The sequence below is a fragment of the Oculina patagonica genome, chromosome 11 (genome assembly GCF_052425735.1).
Source record: "Oculina patagonica isolate OP01 chromosome 11, crgOcupat, whole genome shotgun sequence".
In the NCBI taxonomy this organism is placed as follows: Eukaryota; Metazoa; Cnidaria; class Anthozoa; order Scleractinia; family Oculinidae; genus Oculina; species Oculina patagonica.
In genome coordinates this window covers 23,686,019-23,707,102 of record NC_135768.1, presented here as the reverse complement: position 1 = coordinate 23,707,102, position 21,084 = coordinate 23,686,019, and the positions used below count along the sequence as shown (strand labels likewise).

Sequence of the window (21,084 nt, the reverse complement as noted above, 5' to 3'; positions counted from 1 at the left end):
TAGAAAAAACTTACCAATCGGAAATTTTCAAATGCTTTGGTCTTAATAAGCATGTTTAGCATGAAATGTCCGATTTTGAAGCGTTTTACTCAAAGAAATTTCTAAATTTTCATGCGTGAAAAGAAAAATATATTTCAGCGGGCCAGAATCTGTGAATAAATACCATTACGTTGGTGTAAAAGAATGTGCTGACATGACAATTTTCACTTTCGATCGGCTAAACCTCGAGTCACGTAATTTTTCAAAGCTATTATCAGCTTCCTTTCAAATCTTTGCGAAGCCATTAATCTTTCCTTACAAAATTCAGTGTGAAGTATTTTGAAAAGTTTGAATCGAAGAAAATACTAAAATTTCACGCTTTAAACAAATACGCTTTAGCGGGCAAGAATTTTTATATTTATTTAATACATTACGTTTGTGTCCTGGAATGTGCTGGCGTTAGCAAATTTTTACTTTCACAAGGCACTGATCGGCAAGAATCACGCAATGCTCTGAAAGGTTTAAATCTGCCACAAACGGAAACTAAACAAATCCTCTGGTCTAAACTTAGCATGTTAAGTGTGAAAAGTTTGACTTTTTAGCGTTATTTTTTTTTGGAGCTGTGTCATCTAGAGGATTTCTGAAATCTGATGGAAAACCACTGAGACAAACCCTGACTTGCAAGGGTTACGTCATTGCTAAATTAATTCCCCGGGGAATTCCCCTTTCAGCAAAACACAGGTCTAGTGTTTTTCTCAAATTTGATTTAATTATTTGCTCCAATATTCCATTTTCGGAGCTGGTTATTCAATCTTTAAACGGTAATTCAAGACAACACTGGATGCTGATTTAAAAGAATTTTTTGTTTCACGGATCAGGATCGTGGGAATTAAATTTGGCCAGCATTAGCATATAAGAAAAATATTTAATTTCGGATGGAACTAGTCAACCATGAAATGTCACGCAAGGTGTTTTCTTACCATCTTGTTTGTCAGTCGCAACATTGTTCGACGCAGGTAAAGGGGATAATGGGGGGCGGCGCATTTTTTGTTCCCCCCACATGGCTCCCCTAAAGTGCTCACGAGACCAGCGCAGTTGTAAGCTCTAAGAGCTCTTGTTTCCTGTTTGCAATTGTAATTATGGTGTCGCCGTATTTGCCGCTGGATAGCCTTTAAGAATAAGGTGGGTCTATCGGTTCTATTACTCAATTATATTTATTCGGAAAATGGAAATTCGCGCGATTCTGTGATTGGATTTAATCGCTTGATCCGAAATGGGATGGGAAAATATATACTTTACTTGTGGGAAATGGAAAGGGTTCGCTAGCCCCAGTCGAGCACCACACCTAAAGCAACATTGTAGAATACACCCTACCCCCACCCACTCGCCTCAACCGAGGAAAAGCGAGTCGAGATATCATGCGCAAGACACTACAAATGTTTACAACATCATCATACTGCACGGTTAATCTGTATTACTATAGGTGTTTTTTTATTCGTTATTATCAAGATAAGAGACACAATAAAACTTTCTATTTTCTCTTTTTCATATTTATCGGAAACTTAAAGTTAGTCATCATTTGTCATCTTTTGGCCCCTTTACACCATCGTAAAATATTGTTTTGCAATAGCATTCCTGTTTACCTTGTTCCACGAATCATCAATTACACAATAAATAAATAAACAACCAACCAAAGAGATAAATAATAATAATAAATATAAATATTCAGTTGCGCTTTACAATGAGTTAAAAAAATAAGAATAAATAAATAAATAAATAAAGAAAGAAAGAAAGAAAGAAAGAAAGAAAGAAAGAAAGAAAGAAAGAAAGAAAGAAAGAAAGAAAGAATACAAGCAAGACAGTAACTAGAAAGCTGGTAAGAAAATAAATCCAACTATAGGTAAATCCGTCAATCTTTTTTACTTAAATCTTAGTATTCTTATATATTTTAATATTTTTAACTTCCATTTTAGGTACACTGAAAGGCTTTTTGCGACTTTTTTATTTTTACTTTTTACTAGGGCCTCTATTGATAACAGTTTTAATTGTAAAAGCTGATGGAGTCACCCTGTTGGAATAAAGGGTACTACTACATGTCAACACGGGCATCGTACGGAAACACAGAAAGTGTTCATATTAAACGGGTGTCCGTAAAGAGGGGTTCGAGTGTACACAAGTCAATCAACAGCAAGACAAACACAGGCACTTTTTCTTGACTACAGTTCGGTCTTCCGAGTGCTGCTCTTTAGCAAAGTTAATGAAAACCTGGGGAAGCAAAAAAAAAACATCAAAAAGGGTAAGATAAGCAAAAAAACCGACAAAAATACTAGTTTTGCATTGTTTTGAGTGGCATACCCGGACATATCACATAATCGACTTGTTTTTTTAGTATACACAAGAGCAAGACACAAATTCAAGTCATGAGTGGGATATTCACGGTACGCCACGAAAAGACACTGCATAACTATTTCTGCCCCTCTTGTGCGAATAGCAGGTACTAGGCGGATATCTTATAAAAAGTTACAACTGTCCACTGACTATATTGCAGAAACTCGTAGGCTTTTACTATTCCCGGTTCAAAATGCTACTTCTACTTTTCGGATATTTGGCTGTCAGAGGAATTTTTTGAATCTAATTATTTCCAAATTGGACAAGCATGTAGTCCGGTTACATATTAATTATATAGCTTGTAGTCAGTCAATCCAGCGTAAACAATAAACTTATGTCCAGAACGAGAAAAACATTCAACAGTAGTTGGAATAACACAGCACATGCAACTCACTCAAAGCATTGTCTTCACAAATAAAACTTAAACAAAACAGTGCAATTTTATTCACCTGAGTTTGCGAAGCTTGCTACAAAGTGAGTGAAAATACTGCATCAATCAATGAAAGTCGTAAACAAAGTGACCGAAGAGCTTTACAACTTCTTGATTCTGACATACTCCTTTCCACTATCTCGTTCGTATTTCATCGCCGTCTTTTCTTTTCGAATTCCAACAAAAAACGACAAAGAATTGCATCTAGCTCGTGGCGATGAATATCTGACAGATTTCTTGCTTCGCTTCGCTGCACTTACGTTCACTCAAGTTTTGTACTATTTGAGGTGTTTTGCTCTTGGTTTTTTGCTTCTTTGTGTAGCTAGCTCCTCTTCTGACAAAGTAGAAAATTTCTCTTTGTTGTTACTATTGCTGAAAAGCTCAAAAGGAATGGAAACGTAGCACACTTGCCTTATAAAATCCCGCCATTGTCGACTAACAATGCGACAAGTTTGCAGCGCTGACGCTATGCCTTGTGCTAATTGGCTAATATCCGTCACATGTTGTTTTTTCTTCGATTTGATTGGCTGAGACAAAACTGTCCAATTTTTCTTAAATTGGACAGTTTGTGCATTTTAAGTGAAAGTCCTAATTGAAACTATCCAAATTTAATCCCAAATTGGACAGTTCTCAGAAATTCAGGAAAAATAGCTGCGCTGACAATATAGGATTTACTGACAGCTATATAATTAACTAAAGAAATTGGACAGTTCCTGGATGGGATTTTACACAAGCAATTAAAGGAAGGAAACTCTGGACAAGACATCACCCACTGTAAAGCTGACGGTAACATAAGAGACGAAAAGAAGCGGTGCAAAAACTCAACTTTACAAACGGACAAGCTCAACAAAAGAAGATATAATCAAGCTGACTTAAAGACCTGTTCAAGTGTGGTTTGACTGACACTGTAGTCCACAATATTCAGAGCGGCTCTATTTCTCTCCAGCTGACCAAAGATGTAGGACCAACTCAGACCTTCAGTGTTTATTTGGTAATGAAGAATTCCCTGAAAAAAGAGAGCAGCTACAGTTATAAGTCAAACACTAAAAGCTAGCTCAAAACTGTAAGTTCTCCTGAGGTTCAACGTATAATAATTTCTCTGTTTTTCCCTGTAAATTGTCAAGTTTGAGGAAAGAGTAAAGAGTGAGGACAAAATGTCGACGAAGGTATTCTTGTTGTATAAAAGCAAATGAAGGCTAAAGTGATGTTATTACACGTATGCCAAATTGAAAAAGAAAGACAAAAAAAAAATAGTTATGTAAAAAAAAGTGAGTAACCAAACTGGAACAGACACAACTCGGATGAGAACGCTTTGCTTTTAAATATTTTCAGACTGTGACAAAGGCCCTTTTATAGAGAAAATAAATTCATAACATTGGAGTCAGGGTGACTTGGAGGTGACTCGATCTCATATGAGTGAAAACAGAGTAACAAAACTTTGAATTACGTGATATGTTTATTTAGAGAATATCTTGGTGATATACTACAAAGCGTATTAGAAAGTTTGTGGTAACATACACTATGACTGTCCATAAGCTGTGCTCCCGGGAAGGTGTTTGCAACAAACTGCATAACAGACTCCGTTCCTACACGGTCAGGATTGACCGGCTGAACAATCTGATTGGACAGAACCTGGGGCTGGCCGGGAAGATGAGTTGGGGGAGCTGGGATGGATGGCTGAACACCACTGCTGCTCACTGTGAACAACAAATAACATGCGCCATAAAGAGAGTTGAAATCATTAAGAAATGAAAGCGTTTTTCGTAGCAAATGTCGCTTTCATGTTTAACATTTTTTTAAAAAATATATATATTAAAGTCACTATTGGTTATGTCGCATTGGCAAGGATTAAAAAAGGAGATGACGTAAACAGGTAGTTTTACACCTTGTCGTTTAGTTATTCATTATGGGGAAATCTCGACCAAACTTTAATATCCAATCACAAACGCGGTTTATCCATATATTAACTCACGATGTGCTTTCTTTTGGTACCCAGTTATGTGTCATTTTCAAAAATGGTTATATTACCAATCCACAACTCTGTTACTAATGTACTAAAAAGTTTTCGCTTCTAGGTGAGGTGACACTGCCTTACAATCAATAGCTAAAAAAGCACAGTTACATCGATTTGTACAGATAAACCTGTTTCTTGATTAATTACCACCCAGCTATTTTCTTAGATGATTGTGGAGCGTGCAATTAAAATATCCTGGACGTGCGGCCTGTACACTTCTACCAGGAACTTTTATAGGAGGGGGTGGGGGCATGTGGAGGGAGTGTGTGGATTGCTTCCATATAATAAATAAAATATATAAATATATGGGAATTTGCAGTGGCATTTCCACGAAGTGGTTCTTCATGTACGTCCTGAATGATTTGCAATATAGGAGTGTTGGGAGGAAAACCGAAGAACATGAAGAAAAAACCCTCGGAGCAAGGACAACAACCAACAACAAACTCAACCCATATGACACCGGGTGCAGGAATCGAACCTGGACAACAATGGTGGTAGGCAACGCAAACACGACAACACAAGCTTCCCAACTGAACTGCAACTACAGTAGAACGACTTTGGATTATCTGTTTGTTAGCCTGCAAGGAGACAGAAATGTTATGTTAAAGGGCATGAGAATTGCATCACCTTCAGTTTCATGTCCAATAGCTCCAGGATTTACCACCACCTCTAAGGGTTGGCCCACTTCATGTATGCCAGCACCAACTTTCACCATCAAGGTGTATCCTGTTCCAAATCTGCCAAACAATATACAAAGATTTAAAGTTATTTAAAAGACCCTTGTCAGTCACGCCTTTGTTTTTGTTTGCATACGAGTTTCGGTATTATATTTTACGTGGGGTGTTTAAACGAAAGAGGTCACTGTGAAACTGTTAAAGGTAATTAAACAGACTTCCAGTAACACAACTAACAGCAATGCAATAAGATTTTGCTTCGCTATGCAGTTTTTATAATTTCGATGGCATTGAAAATGGCGGGGGCTGACCGGAGTCCTTTAAGAATGTAAACCTCATTTGTTAGTTTTAGTATTTCGTGTTTGCATTGTTAAGGTAAGTAAAAAATTATTGCAAGTGAACTCACCAGTGAAACCAATTAAAAGTTACACCTTTATTAGTTACAGGGTAGTAATACCTTAAACTGTCTTTGTTCTGGATAAACAAGCCACATACCTGCTTTTGAGGTGTTGAGTGGATCCCAAACATTTGAACTGTCCGTTCACCATGATTGCCAGTCTTGTACACAAAGCCTCGCACTCTTCCATGCTACAGTTATACCAAAAAAACTCTTTGATTTCTCCTAAAAGACTAAAGACTTAACTTGCTTTATGAGCCTAACTCTTCCGGCACCTTACTAATACAGATGCAAGCTTGAGTCTTCTGTGCAAATGCAAATTGATAGCGAAGGTACTTAATTTTAACAATTAAAGGGGCTAGATCACGGTATTAGGGTAATTCTATTTATTTTCGTGAATTAAGAGATCTAAACTTAAATTGCCAGAGCAAAAGTCTTGTATTGGCAAAATCACGGTCAAATAACAAACTAGGATGATTTCTAGCATTGTAAATGACACCTTCATACAAACTGAGATAAACTTCAAAAAAGTCGGGCCGAAATTTTTCAAGTTTACCCAAACGCAATCCGTTTTAAACTTCTCGAATTTTGTCCATCCATGCCCCTTTTTGGCCTTTCTGAGTTTCTTTTGAGTTCTTCTACAGTTTTGAGCCAGTATTGTGTTATTTCAGTTAATTCTATGAGCAGTTAGTCGGTGCCGAAATTGCCTAAAATTGCGTGACATAGCCCAGGGTTCTCCCTAGTTTTCAGCACAGCAGGTAAGAAAACTTTTTAAACCGGTAAAGAAATTTCGGTAAATCCCAGCCGTTTTCTAGTTTACCTACATGAAACAGAATGTTGTCCAAATGCTGGTCGAAGTTTATTTCATGACAACTTTATTACGGCCTTGCAGACTTTCGCCTGCTATACAGCCTAAGAAAAACAGCATAAAATCTTCTGTTGTTTTAAGGATACATTTGCTGTCGCTTACATGACGTACTACTTAAAAAATCGGCGGTCCTATTTCTCACTTCTGGAATTATTTTTACCTCTTTGCCTTTGTGATTGTTTTTATTTTCAATGGACAAAGTGAAAGGACAGCAAGGATTGCTGCCACTTCATTGTGGAATCGATCGTGGAAACTGTGCAGATGTGCACTTGCGGCGAAGTGAGAAAGACCAGCAAAACTTGCTCTTTCTTCGATACCAGCCCTCAGAGATTCGGAAAGCGAAGGGAAATAAAGAATTTGAATACTAGCACAAATTCGTAAATGAATATTGCATTTGTCGCTGTTTATTTTCAATCTGTTATTTTATATTTTCAATCACGACTACGAGGGTGAAACAAGTGGTGTTACTTTGTTATTTACCTGTTGAATTTACAAGATATCTTAGCGATTCTAGGCGGTAAAGAGTCGTGTTACAAGTGGTAAATTTTACCGGTTACCGCCTGATAAGGAGAACACTGATAGCCGTATTAAGTAGCGCTTGCCTGCTACAATCGACCTTGAAAAAAAAGATATACCCAGCTGTTTCTGTTAATAGCAGCGTCTTTAAATCAATTTGACGCAGTTGCACGTTCAGCTTCTTACCTATGAGATGTGAGAACAATTGAGCGGCCTCCTTTCATCACCCCGGTCAGGGTATTCCACAAGAAACGGCGAGCGACTGGGTCCATGCCAGTGGTGGGTTCATCCTGTAACATACAACGGTCCAGTTACATTCTCTCATTATTAAATATTGTCAAAGAGCTCTTTTAGACCCTTTCCGTACTAAATAGGAAAAATTTTAAAAATGCTGGCTGAGTAGTGTAGTCGAGAAGGCAAATGCAAGACGCAAAGTTAATTATAGTGTTAATGGGGGCAAGGCCGTTTATTATAAAGCACCTACATGTAACATTGGCCTTTTTATTCTCGTTATGCTTCTAACAAGCCGCTTTATTAAATTTGAATTGAATTTAAAGCTAGAACTCAAGGTCAGGTCAATCTATATAAAAGAAATATAGTATATTTTACTATATAGTACAATACACAAATCTCAAAAGTATCAATTTTCTAAAACTCACCAGAAACACAATGGGCGGGTTGCCAACCAAGGCAATTGCTGTACTGAGCTTTCTCCTGTTACCACCACTTTAAAAAATAAACAAACAAAACAAATTCAATCAATCAATCAATCAATCAATCAATCAATCAATCAATCAATCAATCAATCAATCAAAAAACTGATTACAAGCCACCACAAGTGATCACCCAGCCCCATTCAGTACCTGTAGTTTCCACACAGCGAGTCAGCCCACTTTCCCAGATTAAGAAGTTTTATAGCGTCTGAGACGATGCCTTTTATTTTGCCATCAGGGACTCCACGAAGCCGAGCATACATTGTAAGCATTTCACGGCCAGTTAAACGTTCAAGTAGAGCATCAAACTACAAAAAACGAAGTAAGAAATAAGAATGAGACAATTTGATTTTAAGATAGAACAAGAAAAGTAGTCAATAAATAAAGTAGCGATGAAAACGTTATAGCAATCATCAAAGATCAGGAATGTGTAATATACTTCAATATATCATTGTTCTAATGGTTTGGAAGAATTACCAGCTGGCATGGGATTGAACACGTTGTTTTACAAAAGTTGGAAGAGGTTAAAACAACTTTGTTACAACTTGTATTACAAGATGACACGAATATATTCACAAGGAAAAGAACATTTCTATTTACACTTAGAGCCCAAGCAGTTTACTTATGCTGGTCCTTCGTGTCATTGTTACAAAAAGGATTGATTTTTGACGTTAGTTCTTGTTTTGTCAGGTGATCTACATGTGAAGCTTGCTAAGTGAGTTCTGTTTCATATTCAGCAGAGCTACTCGATGGTCACTTGCATTAATTTTGAAACACGTTTGTGCCTTTCAGTTTGAATTATTTACCTGTGGGCAATAACCAATTCGCTGTTGAACCTATGGAACGGAAAAACGAAGTCTGACTGTCAAGAAAACAGAACTTTCATTGAAAAAAAAAATCATAGTAAACACTGAAGTGTAAACGGAAAATATATAAAGCCTCCTAAAAGGTAATTCATAATTTACAATAGTTAGAAAATAAGCATGACAGTAGGTTTCCTCTATAACGAAAAATGCATTTTAAAATCCTCGTCTGGTTTGTCAAAACCTTATGTTACTTCGTACTTCTTAAAAACTTTGGTAATTACTTTCTTATTAATTAATTTCTAATGGTATGTGTGGCGTTCAATCTGTTTGGAAACACAACTTAGCAATAAAGAGCACTTTCTTTCTACCGTACAGCATTATGCTGACTGTGACGCTCAACCTCACAAAATAAATAATAGTGGAAAGTAGGATGCGTACCTCCCTCAAATGAGTTTGAATGTTGAACCCATCCAGGAAAGCAGTCCCTTCAGTGATGCTCAGATCTCCTGTCAACATGCTAAATGTCGTGGTCTTTCCAGCACCTGCAAAAAAATTCAGAGAATTTCGGTGCCAGTAGATTTTTTCCGCTTTTAGGTGGAAATCTTAACAAAAATACCCAGAATTTTTTTTCACAAAAAATTACTTGAACCACTTTAACAGCTTTTATGAGCTAGGCACACAAGATTTCTTACTTAAGAGCCTTTGGGCACCCTGCAATTATTCTAAAAGCACAGCTTTAAGTACAGAGAGTCAACGTACCATTTATACCAAGAAGACCAAAGCACTCTCCACGAGGAATTCCAAGACAAAGATGATCGACTGCAGTAACATCAGTACCACGATACACCTTTATGAACAAGAAAAAAATAATAATATTAAAGATTAATGGATGAAAATATACCGTAGAATTCCGGTTATAAGCCCTGGGCTTATACAACTTCGTAAGGGTTTTTGGGTGGGCTTATAAGCGGAGGGGCTTATATCCGGGAGGGCTTATAAGCGGAATGAAAAAAAAGTTTGGAAACGAGCCTCGGGAGTGTTGATCGAAAAACGTTTTTAAGTTAAAAACGCACAAAAAGCAACATTTAGCCCTGTTCAGCACTGTCATCCGGTAGAGGGGGGCTTATATCCGGGGGGGCTTATAATCGGATGTATATTTTTGTTTCCAGGTTGATGGGCCTATAACCGGGGGGGCTTATAACCCGAATTTTACGGTATGTTTTGGAATGACTATTGCGGACCAGTTTGAATCACATCATACACGTGGTAGACTCTAGTCAGCCATGACAGCGAAACATTGGAATTGTCAGCTTTTGTAGCACATGAATTGTATCAGTTGAACAGAAGGACGACTGGCAACTTACCTTTGTCAGGCCTTTCAGTACTACAGCCTCGTTCTGAGTCCCAGTATTATCTTGGTCACTTATACGCATGCGCTCGTTAAAAACATCTTCATCCTGTGGATGGGAGCCCACAATAATATCAATCATAACTGCTTTGATATAAAAATCCAGTAGTTATCCATTAAAAGTAAAGAAAAAAGGGAGGCAAAGCTTCAATCAAGGTGACGCATTGTTTGAAATAAATGAAAGGCAGTCTGCAGTTTACCAAAAGCTTCTTAGGTAACTTTTGTTGTCAAATGCAAGTTATTATGTAAAGTACCGAAAAACTTTATTGGCTAATGTTGCCAGCCCATTACACTGAGTGTAAGAGAATAATTTAATAAAATAATTACATAATACCATACTGCAGTACCTCAGTTTCTTTTCTGCGAGCTTCAAATGCTCCTGAAGACAAATTTACCTTTGCCTTGATGAAAAAATTCTTCTGTTGTGTGAAAAAAAAATAAAGTAATCAAGGTACATCACAACACATGAAGACGTATTAGCCTCCACAAAAGCAAAGTTCGAAAAATGTGGGTAAAAAAAGTACGTGACTTTCGACGCAGTAGTGCTCTAAAACATCCCATAATGCCTTATTCCCTCTATAGCGCGCGCCTGCAGGGAATAACGGTAGTTGTATTCAACAAACCATGCGCGAGACTCAGCAAAGTGCATCGTTGTTTACTCTTGCGCTTGGTTTGATGAATACAACTACCGTGATTCCCTGCAGGCGCAAACTATAGAGGGAATCGGCTATTGAAATATCAAATCTTGAAATTTGCCGTCTGCAAAGACGATTGAGAAGATATATTGAACATTCGAAAAAGATATATTGAACAATCACTTTTTGAGAGTTTGTCAAAAATACCCCACTGCGTGTCATTATTGTACCTTTCTTCTTGGTGTTTGGAAATGTGATGAAACACTCTCTCTCGTGTTTGATCGAGATGACAATTAATTTGAAACGCTGCATGTTCTGCAAGACTCGGGTAATAGCAAGAGAAGTTTCTACAACCCCTCAAGGTATTGTAATGGTGATTGGGTTCGACCTTTTTAAATGTGGTGTACTGTTAAATACTTGATTGAACTTGTGTTTGTGTCTTTTGACGGGATGTTTGTGCTCTGCTTTCTTTGGTTGCCAGTGAGCTGTGTCAATCGCTAAATAAAAAATGCTTTACAAACTAGCCAAGAAAACGAAAAAACTTCAAAGAGTTCACCTCAATAAGAATAATGAGTACAGACAGGACAACAGCTTCCATGAACATGTACAGGGCTGCTTGTCCCACCCCTGGACGATCCCAGGCAAGAGCGTTGTCAGTGTAGTTCCGTTCCTTTAGGCACAGATCAGTTTCCCTAAAATGTTAAGGACAGACAGTACAACAAATATGACTACTACTATACTTGGTAGTATCAACACCTCACCCCCACCATCTGTTAAAATCCTCATATTATGCGCGACAGTCTTCTACAAATTCTCGTTTGAAGCTGTAACAATCTGACCAACACATTTATTCTTAAAGAAAATTTGCTGGGTGGAACCAACATTGCTAGTCAGTTTTTACACCCATCTCCTCTACAAAGTACAAGAGGAGCTGTTGTCAAATTACACCGTGTTGAAATTATAGTTAAATAGGAGTTAGTTAATAATTAGCTCTTTAAATAATTTCTGACTATAAATTACTTCAAAAAATTGAAACTAAAAAGAAAAGAATAACAAATGAGGTTTTGTGGTTGTGGGTGACATTTCACCACATTGCGTCCTCAAATGTTTAAAAATGGAAAAGCTACTGTTACATTTACTAGCTATTGTTAACATATGTGTAAACAAGGATGCATCACATACGGCAATTGGCTGCAGCTTTTTAGAATAAGATTGTTCTCACTGATGTCCATGATACTAGAAGACAGGCTGTGATGTAGTGAACGAATAACAAGATAAGAAAACAGTTAAAAATGTTAGTACCAACATGAACAAACTGTGTGGGAAATGGAGTCCAGCTTCTAAAATTTTAGTAGAAGACAGTGTTAAACCAAGTAATTTGCTGAGAAGATTGATGATTCAAAAGCGAAGTTTAATCTAAAGGCCTTCTGGCATTTGGTAAAAATATTAGAATGAGGTACATCCATTCCCTTTAGAAAATGATAAGCGGAACTTCCAAATGGTAAGCACCCAGGGATTACATAAAAATCCATACATGTATCTTGAAGAATTAGCAAAATTATGTTGACTTTTCATTTGAACTAAAACGTGATATTTATATAAAGAAAACTAAGTGTATAAACAACTTACGAATACGTTGGGAAGAACAAGCTGACATAATGAAGAATTTCAGCATCATTCTTTGTATCATCGTCATATTTCAGTATAGTTACTGCGATCAGCAATGTCTGAAAAATTAAAGAGAAAATTACTATGTGAAATGTGGACAGGCGGAAGATTTAGCTTCAGTAGTATCAGGGGCATAATTTTGTGCAGACCGGTTCATCAACCTTTTGTAACAGTAGTATGCATGTTTCATTCCTGTATGCAGCACATCTCGATCAGAACAGTTCTTGGTTTGTGTGACATGTAAATGTTAGATTAAATGCTAAAACAGGGAAAATAGAATTTTCACATCACATTTGGCAACAATGCAAAGGTTCAAAGACTTCTGATTTGAACTCAAGGAAATATAGAAGTTTGAATTTTACAATTTCACTGGAAGTGTATGACCAGCGGGCACACAAAAATATTACTGGCTGCAATACATTTAAAATTATTATATTTTGTTGCCAAATTCGATATGGTGAATCGAAAATATTCATGTACCTCGTTTTGTCATTCTAACAGCAAATTGTGCTGCTAGGTGAAACGTTATAGCAGTTCTTAATTACCTTAGTAGTTTCGGTAGTGATAAAAGCCAGCGGAACTTAGTAGTTTTGGTAATAAAGCTTAGTATTTTTTTGCATACAGGTAAAATTCTTACCAGACTCACAACAGACAGAATAAAAACTGTCATGGCATAGGCTATAAATGGGCTCTTGAATATAAATGACAGCAGGTAGACAAATGGTAACATACACAACCCCAAGAGCAACTAGAAACAAAACAGGCAGATATTATTACTGTCAGTTAAGGAAAATAAGTATGAACGAAAACTGCACGCTGCAATGACAGTTCGAAGCAAACTTCACTTCTCTTAGGGTAGAAAATTTACTGCAAGCAATCATCATGTTTGTACTATGAAACGTAACAAAGGCAACACAATTCTGAAAACGCTGCACAACTGCACAAAACAGTTCTGTGATGAAAAAAAGAATACATGTAATTGTGCAAGAGAAAGTTAACTTCTTCGATGTTTGCCAAGTGAAAGCTACTGCATTCTTAGCTTTGATATTTTTGATGCCATGACCTGTTAAAGGTTTTTTCCGTACAGAACACTAAGAAATTCATCAAAGTTATGATTAGCATTAATTACCAGAAGCAGAAAAATTGCACCCAAGTCCTCCTTTAGTGAATCTACTTGAAAGGCTGCAAACATGATAACAATCCCAAACATGGGAAACAAATAATTGATAAAGTCCCATGAATAAGTAGCCAACCAAAAACTAACGGCATCCACTCCACTCACAAACTGAAGATGTTTCGCCTGTGGAAAAAAAGGAGACCTGATATAAAGTAAAAAAAACCCATAACACTTAAAAACACATTTTGGAGCATTTGTAAGGTGATTGAAGTCTGTTCTGACTCGGTTACAAAGGTTACGCCGGTAAATTTTCAACTGTACAGTCCTGGAAATAAGGTATTGCCACAGAAATGTGTGGTCTGACAGTGCCAAGTTTAGCTGGAATTGACCAGATCATAGGTTAAAACGAGGGGGGTGGGTAGGTTTGGATGGGTGCATTTCATAGTCAACGTATTCATTGCAACTTTTTCATCCCCCTTCCTTTCCCTCCCTTCTCGTCCCTTCTCCTTCCCCTAAGGTGACTACTGTGAAATTTATGTGCAAGCCATTACTTAGTGAAACTAATAATCAGTGGTACTTTCTCAGTTTTAGCACATACATAATTTTCTTTAATAGTATTACAAACCTTTGAGCTTTTTTCTTTTACTAAAAATGGAACAAAGCTGGCTGACAGAAAGGCTACTGCAAAAGCCAACATTAATGCCATGAAGAATGAACTGAACTGGCCACCATCCTACAAAACAAGACATTAAAAACCAGTGCTGTGAGAGAATAAAGAATGTCTTTCTTGGTCATACAAACTAGGCTAACCATTGTCTACAAACGAAATAAAATTTAATGTGTAGTTAAATTGCGAACTGTATTGCTTAGCATGACCTCGACTCTTGTTTCTTGAATCTCTTATGCATGTAGAAATGACTTTGCTAAAATGTCGTACTTGCTTATTCCCAATACGTTTTAAAAGTAAACTTGGTGAAATTTTCTCGCTGCAAATGCACATTACATGTTATTTAGATAAGCTAAAGAGGTTTCAATAATTGTCTATTACAGGATGCAATGAAGGTGGAGAGAAGCCACCGAAAATTTAGTAAAAACAAAAACAGATCAGCTTTAGGAACTGTTTCATAATTTCTACAACTGATGCGTAAAATCTCTTTACAGTTACTGAAACGTTGCTGGCGTGTGCCATAATCCAAATGGCATTAATTTTGTATGTTTGCGGCAAACTTTTACACTGTAACTCAACTGGCACCAGAACCAATTCACAACTTGGTACTTTAAAACAAAACATAACACACAAAGAGTGATTTTCTCATCTCACCTCCTTTTGAGCAGTCACTGGTAGTGGATGATTGGTGGTCTCGATGCTGTATGAGTCATCTCTCATATTATACACCAGCATTGTGTTCATCAGAGCACTAAGGGATTCTGCTATTGTGTGATAGGCCTAGAAAACACAGTTAACATTGCATAAGAATGGCCAAAACCTCTTTGACTGATTTGCAGGATTTTGAAATATTTCTTATTTCTTAAACTTTACAGAGAGAGTAGGAAGGTACTTCTTATGAGGTATAGCAACTAATGTAAATTAATGTAAATAATGTAAATGTAAGTGTTGTTTATCGTGGAACAGGGGGAACGAGTATTTTAAGTGAACATTACATGGTTAAAAAATTGCAACTGACACGAGGCAGACCAGTTGGCTATATACATTAAGCGTGACCAAGGATTCTAACTTGGGACAACGGAGAACAAATCCAGCTAGTCGCAGGGTTTGTGGCTTGAACCAGCAACGTCCAGATTAACACACCGGCACTCTAAATCACTTGGCTACACTTTCTCTGGCTAACACGTAAAATTCAATCTTCACCGAGAGAAGGTACCTAGCATACTCACTTTATTACTGTACCAAACAGTGGTATCCATGTTTTCTGAGTTATGGGACTTATTATCTTCACGTGACTCAAATGTAAACCCCACAACATGTTTGTTGAAGTAGTCTTTTGCATCGCTTTGCTCCAAGATATATTCCGAGAAGAACGTTTTTGAATCGTTAAGATTAAATCCATCTTCACAGCTCATTGTGTTGCAAGACTGATCACTGCAACGAGAACTACAAAACAGAACCGATTTTAATGTGGCTCACATAAGTTACCAATGTAAAAGCTTATTGAAAATTGGTAAGGAAGCACCTGTTGGATTCTTATAAGCAAGCTAAGCCACAAACCTTAGTTTAATTACTACCATGGGGAATTGTTAACACGACATTTACCTTATACAGTCTGGACAATGAGTGTAACCAAAGTTTTTGTTATTTTTGCATGTGTCAACTTTAAGCTTTTCTGAAAAGAACTAGAAAGTCACATAATTAGTTAAGCTTCTCTATTTAACTTAAGGGACCCTAGCTCCATGCCTTGATCTGCCCGTGAAATCTGCCATTTCAAAAGCATCGAAGTTATGAAAATTGTGTGAGGAAGCGAGATCTAACTGCATATCGCTGCAAGTTGTGTTACTGGAAGTTTGTTAAATTACGTTTAGCAGTTTCATGCCGATCTAATTTGTTTAGACACGCTCCACGTGAAATATGATACCAAAAATCCTGTATGTCAACCTTTTCCATATGTAACAGGGGCGAAGGTCCGCAAAAATGTTCAGTCTTTGAGAACATACAACACTTTAATTTCCGAGGAGGAAACATGTACAGCTTTCAATATGGACGACATCTTGCAACCTTGTGGTCTTGAACAACACAGGTCTTAGTGCCCATACATGCAATACCCCTGCTGACAAGGGGACCCTAGGGGATTGCTTATTTACAGCAAAGCTTTCTGCGGAACACAACAAAAACAAAGGCTAACTAGGGTCCTCTAAGTTAACTTCCAAAGCAATCAATTAATTTATTAAAGAAATAAACAACTTACATCTTTCTGGCACTTGGCATTAAGGATGAGGAAATCATAGTTACAACACTCCTCCATCTGGTTTGCATCTTTGTATTTGAAGTGTTTCCCTTTTACTGATATGTTATTTCCTTGGTTACCTATGACAATTTCTCTCACATCCGATGCTATGTCTTTCAAGTCCACCTTAACATCGTCTAGAAGTTTTTCTGCTTTCTAATGAAAAATAAAAATAAATTGATACACCTAGTGAATGAGTGACAAACAGAGAACTTTTGTATAATATGTTTTTCTCAGTCACAAAGTCCTCGATGCAAATACATGCAGAGTTACATACAAATTTCGAGAAAATGGCTTGACAAGTAGTATTTTGCAAGTGAAATGTACGGAAAAGAGAGAAAATAAGTGATAGTGCACTGTTTGCCGTGGAACCCATTACAGTGCGACTATTGAACCCAGCAACCAATTTCATTGCACAATAGCAACGAAGCTTTCCAATGTTAGCCGGTGCTTAGAACACATCATCTTTGATGTGCTCCGGTTTGGATCCAACAAATTTTACAATTCACCTTAACTAGTTAAAGTACACTTTCACTGTACACAAAAAAGTGCTGGCAGAGGAAAGAGCAATGGTGGGAGACACTGTCAGTATTACATCACTAAATAGTTTTTGTATCTTTTTGCAACATTGTGTGGAGGTTTTGCAGCTGAAATAACATTAAATCAGTAAACAACATGATTTTTGTTTTTGCCAGGGGTTGGTGCCGGATTGAAAGTGCTCATTTTTAGATAAAGTTTGATTTCATGCTTGATCTTTGAAGCCACATCATTAATTTTGTTTCCGTTATTTTAACTTATTAAACTCACATCAAAAAGAGACTTCTTTGTACTAGCAGTCGCATTGGCACGGAAGTCAGCATAAAAGCCAATGTTTGGAACCCCTTCAATACTAAGATTAGACAGCCTCAACACACGTGGTTGTTCATTCGTTCTTATTCGATCTTCAGATTCCTTGATAAGAAGCAATCCAAGCAGCACCATCAGGAGTGGTAGAATGAACTGTGTTAAAACAAGTTTCTTCTCACGTTTGGAGTTCAGAAATCTCTTGATAACCATGGCCTTGTATTGCTGCCACTTAAGACTCAAACCTGACTTCAAATCTATAAAAAAAAAATGGTAAAACCAAATATGTCAGTTATAACATTGACGGATTTGACAATTAGTGGGCCCTGTTTTTAATAAAATTTAAAAAAAAACTCGAACCCTCAAATGGCATTTTAATGTCAGTAGCACTATGAATCATGTCCCTTGTCCTGTTATCTGACTTCTTGCTTTCCTTTTTATGGTTAATTAATCGAAATAGTTTTAAAAAGTTTCTGAAAACAGATATGTTTTGGCAGGCGTTTTTAGCTAATTATTACCTATTTATAAGTGGAATTTATACCGGAAATGTATTTTAGGACTTTGAATAATATTTAGATTTTTTAAGTAGTTATAATTTTCTAAAACATTGTCAATAATAATGCGCAGCTGGAAATGTTTTAATTTTTTTAATTATTGAAAAGAAACTAAAAAATAGATCAATGTGGGAAGAAAAAAAATGGGCAGTAGCATTTCAGGAAAGCAGGCAACCTCTGAAAGGTTTGAAACAGACTGGTAAAGTACCAAGGCATGAAGCACATGATACGAGACGATGAAGTGCACCTCAAAGATTAGCTATAAGTTAAATAATAAAGAAAAATCAATTTAGTTATAAATGTCCTTGGAGCCTGATAAACATTAGAGTTTGTGAGATAAAAGCAAAATCATGTAGTAATTGATGTTTTTGATGTTTTTTTTAAAAATGTAAATAAGATGGTACAAGAAAATGTCCTACATCAATGAAATTGAAATACCTCCAACCGAGCCTTGGTCAGCCCCCTGTATTGAAATCAGATTTTCTGTTTCATGCCCAGGGTCTTCTTCAACAGTTCTGAATGTAACAAGAGGAAATCAAGAAATCCATCAAAAAATCTCAAAAATGTACACCCACATTAATTAATGGCTCCATATGGGCCATTAACAAGAAAAAAAAAACGATATAACATCAGGAAAATTGAGACATTTGAGAATAATTAAGGTTAACAATGGTTAACTAGGTAAAATACATTCGTTTTATCATTTAGCATTTTATTTGAGATTTTAAGCTTTGTAATTAGATGTTACTAGACTAAGAATTTGTATTTTTAAAAGCACTTCAGAGATTTAAGTATGTAACTGAATAAATTAGATCGTTTTTTAGCATTGTAAAATATTTAGAAAAGTGAACCACAAGTTCATCAGAAATTTTTGTTACGTGCTACCCTCTTTAAATAAATCTGTCTATCTATTTATTTATTTGAAGGATGTCATAAGTTTTTCTTTCAGGGAGTCACTGCTCAATCTGTATGGCGGTATTTTGTTTATTTCTTGTTACGTTGGGTAAAACGCTAGAAGAATTTACTATGTGCATTGACTTGAGCTTCACGCAGTCTGTGACTACTAAAATTCATAGCACAGTAAAGAGACTAGAGCAGTGAACTAAAATTAATACTCACAAATCTTGCAAAGGCTTCTCAGATCCCTCCCCTACTTTCATGAATACTTCTTCTAAAGTTGTCACAGAAACCCCAAAGCTTGTTATTCCATATTCCTCTAGTTTATCTAAGTGTTAAAAATAGTCAATGTGTTATGTACAATGAATATAAGAAGATACTGAAGAACACAAAAATTACCAAGTGTTTGTTTTCTTTCCAAATGGCAACCATTGTGTTACCGAGCATTTATATGTAAGTGCAAGTACAACGGAAGTGTACAAATTTCGGCTACTTTGTACAGTTACAGCTACTTTAATGTAAATAACAACATACGTGTTCATGATGGGTGAATGGGTGCGCTAAATGAAGTTAGAATGATATATTAGTGAGATGTTACCAAAGAATATCATGCTTAGCTGACATATTCCAGTCTCAGATTGTTTGCAAGTGTTCTTATCGTTGGCAACTGGGGAGACTTGGTATATCTTCAAGAATTGGCGAAGATCAGCTTATGCCCCAGCCTCCGTGATAGAGCAAAGTGGTCTGCCAACAAAGCAGCTAAATACGACGTTGCAGGTAATTGTGTCAGAAGGTAGTTTCCAAAGTAAAGGCTATTGCTCGATGCAACCAAAACTGTCTTACTAATACTGTGTGACTATGGTAACGACGTTGACACCACTGTAAGAAATATTAAAAATAAGGTTAAAATCTGTTAACCACTAGTGTGGTTACCACTAGTACTAGTAAAATGTCACTAAAGTGACATTTTTTTAACAGCTTTTAACCTTATTTTAATATTTTTTTATCGGCGAAATGTACATAGTGTAAGAAATGTAACTAAGTATCACAATCAGCTCTCCTGTAATCAAAGTTGTTCTGTTCACTTACTTTCCAACTCTGAGAAGAGGGCCTCAAAGTGGTGTGACTTTTCACCGCTGAGAACAAACTGGATTTCTGCACCAACAGAACTGATAATTTCCGCTGTTGGCACATGCTGTTTAATTAGACTTGTGATAGCCTCTTGGTCACAGCTGTCTGTTTTAACCAGCGTCAAGTGATACCCAACACCATACCTAGAAATAAATCAGGGTCAGTAAAAAATGGACTGAAAGATAGTTGACAGCAAAGATAGTTGACCTGATAGTTAACAGCAGTTGCGAATCTTCTACAAAATCAGAAGAGTAGTTAAAGAGGGCATGTCACTGGAAAAGTTTCGTGGTATTATAATTTGACATTTCACTCGCCTGCTTTTTAGAAACAGAGAGCTGCCACAACAACGTAGTTGTCCATCAGCCATTATTGCAATACGATCTCCAAGTAAGTCTGCTTCGTCCCTACAAAAGAGGAAAAAAACTGTAAGTACATCGAAGCAATATCTATTCACAAAATGAGTAGTGGAATATAATTATTTTTTCACTTAGCCAAGGTTATGAATGATAAAACAACTGACAAAACAAATGACACACTTTTATAGTATTTTTTATATCAACAAAACCAGGTTCAAGGAGAAGCTAATGAATATCCGACTGTACTTAAATGCTATTAACGTTGACAGTACGAACAACTTGAGAAAAATTAATACTGCTACATTATCAAAATAGGTCACAAACGAAATTTACATGAAATTATTGCTGGCCTACGAGTTCGTTATATTATATCATGCAAACGCATGGCAAGCAGACTTAAAGCTACTCAATCCACATGACTAAGCTTACATGAAATGTGTGGTCAGGATGATAGTTCTTCTAGTTTTGTGCTTCAACAACAGGTCCCATGTTCCTCTTCTGGCATATGGGTCCATTCCTGAGGTGGGCTCATCCAAGAAAATGATTTCAGGTCCTCCAATGAGAGCAATAGCACAGCTGTGAGTAATAAAGATGGTTAGTAACCAATGAGATGTTTTTTTTTATAACACCCTTAAATGTATTATTACAATTAAGGTATTCTAAACTGGAACATCAAAGGTCAAACGTTATGCACTGTGTAAAAACCAGGCATAGCATAAAAAAACCCTTT

General features: G+C 36.7%; 1 protein-coding gene across 1 annotated transcript in view; it reads right to left on the bottom strand.

Moving 5' to 3' along the window:
* Positions 1-1,930: 1,930 nt before the first annotated feature.
* LOC144629776 (phospholipid-transporting ATPase ABCA3-like) overlaps positions 1,931-21,084 on the bottom strand; it is a 35,688-nt gene continuing 16,534 nt past the window's right edge. Inside the window, exons 18-46 of the mRNA XM_078487984.1 lie at positions 20,784-20,930; positions 20,313-20,402; positions 19,957-20,141; positions 19,090-19,195; positions 18,409-18,485; positions 17,381-17,673; positions 16,535-16,729; positions 15,886-15,965; positions 15,510-15,726; positions 14,935-15,060; positions 14,239-14,346; positions 13,626-13,796; positions 13,134-13,244; positions 12,458-12,555; positions 12,011-12,076; positions 11,385-11,520; positions 10,541-10,612; positions 10,150-10,242; positions 9,545-9,632; positions 9,224-9,327; positions 8,786-8,815; positions 8,130-8,287; positions 7,926-7,992; positions 7,453-7,556; positions 5,981-6,073; positions 5,439-5,548; positions 4,316-4,494; positions 3,678-3,803; positions 1,931-2,244 (exon numbers count right to left, since the gene is read on the bottom strand). Of these exons, the coding sequence (XP_078344110.1) occupies positions 2,161-2,244; positions 3,678-3,803; positions 4,316-4,494; positions 5,439-5,548; positions 5,981-6,073; positions 7,453-7,556; positions 7,926-7,992; positions 8,130-8,287; positions 8,786-8,815; positions 9,224-9,327; positions 9,545-9,632; positions 10,150-10,242; positions 10,541-10,612; positions 11,385-11,520; positions 12,011-12,076; positions 12,458-12,555; positions 13,134-13,244; positions 13,626-13,796; positions 14,239-14,346; positions 14,935-15,060; positions 15,510-15,726; positions 15,886-15,965; positions 16,535-16,729; positions 17,381-17,673; positions 18,409-18,485; positions 19,090-19,195; positions 19,957-20,141; positions 20,313-20,402; positions 20,784-20,930 (3,514 nt within the window). The 3' untranslated portion in view covers positions 1,931-2,160. The remainder of the gene's footprint in view (positions 2,245-3,677; positions 3,804-4,315; positions 4,495-5,438; positions 5,549-5,980; positions 6,074-7,452; positions 7,557-7,925; positions 7,993-8,129; positions 8,288-8,785; positions 8,816-9,223; positions 9,328-9,544; positions 9,633-10,149; positions 10,243-10,540; positions 10,613-11,384; positions 11,521-12,010; positions 12,077-12,457; positions 12,556-13,133; positions 13,245-13,625; positions 13,797-14,238; positions 14,347-14,934; positions 15,061-15,509; positions 15,727-15,885; positions 15,966-16,534; positions 16,730-17,380; positions 17,674-18,408; positions 18,486-19,089; positions 19,196-19,956; positions 20,142-20,312; positions 20,403-20,783; positions 20,931-21,084) is intronic.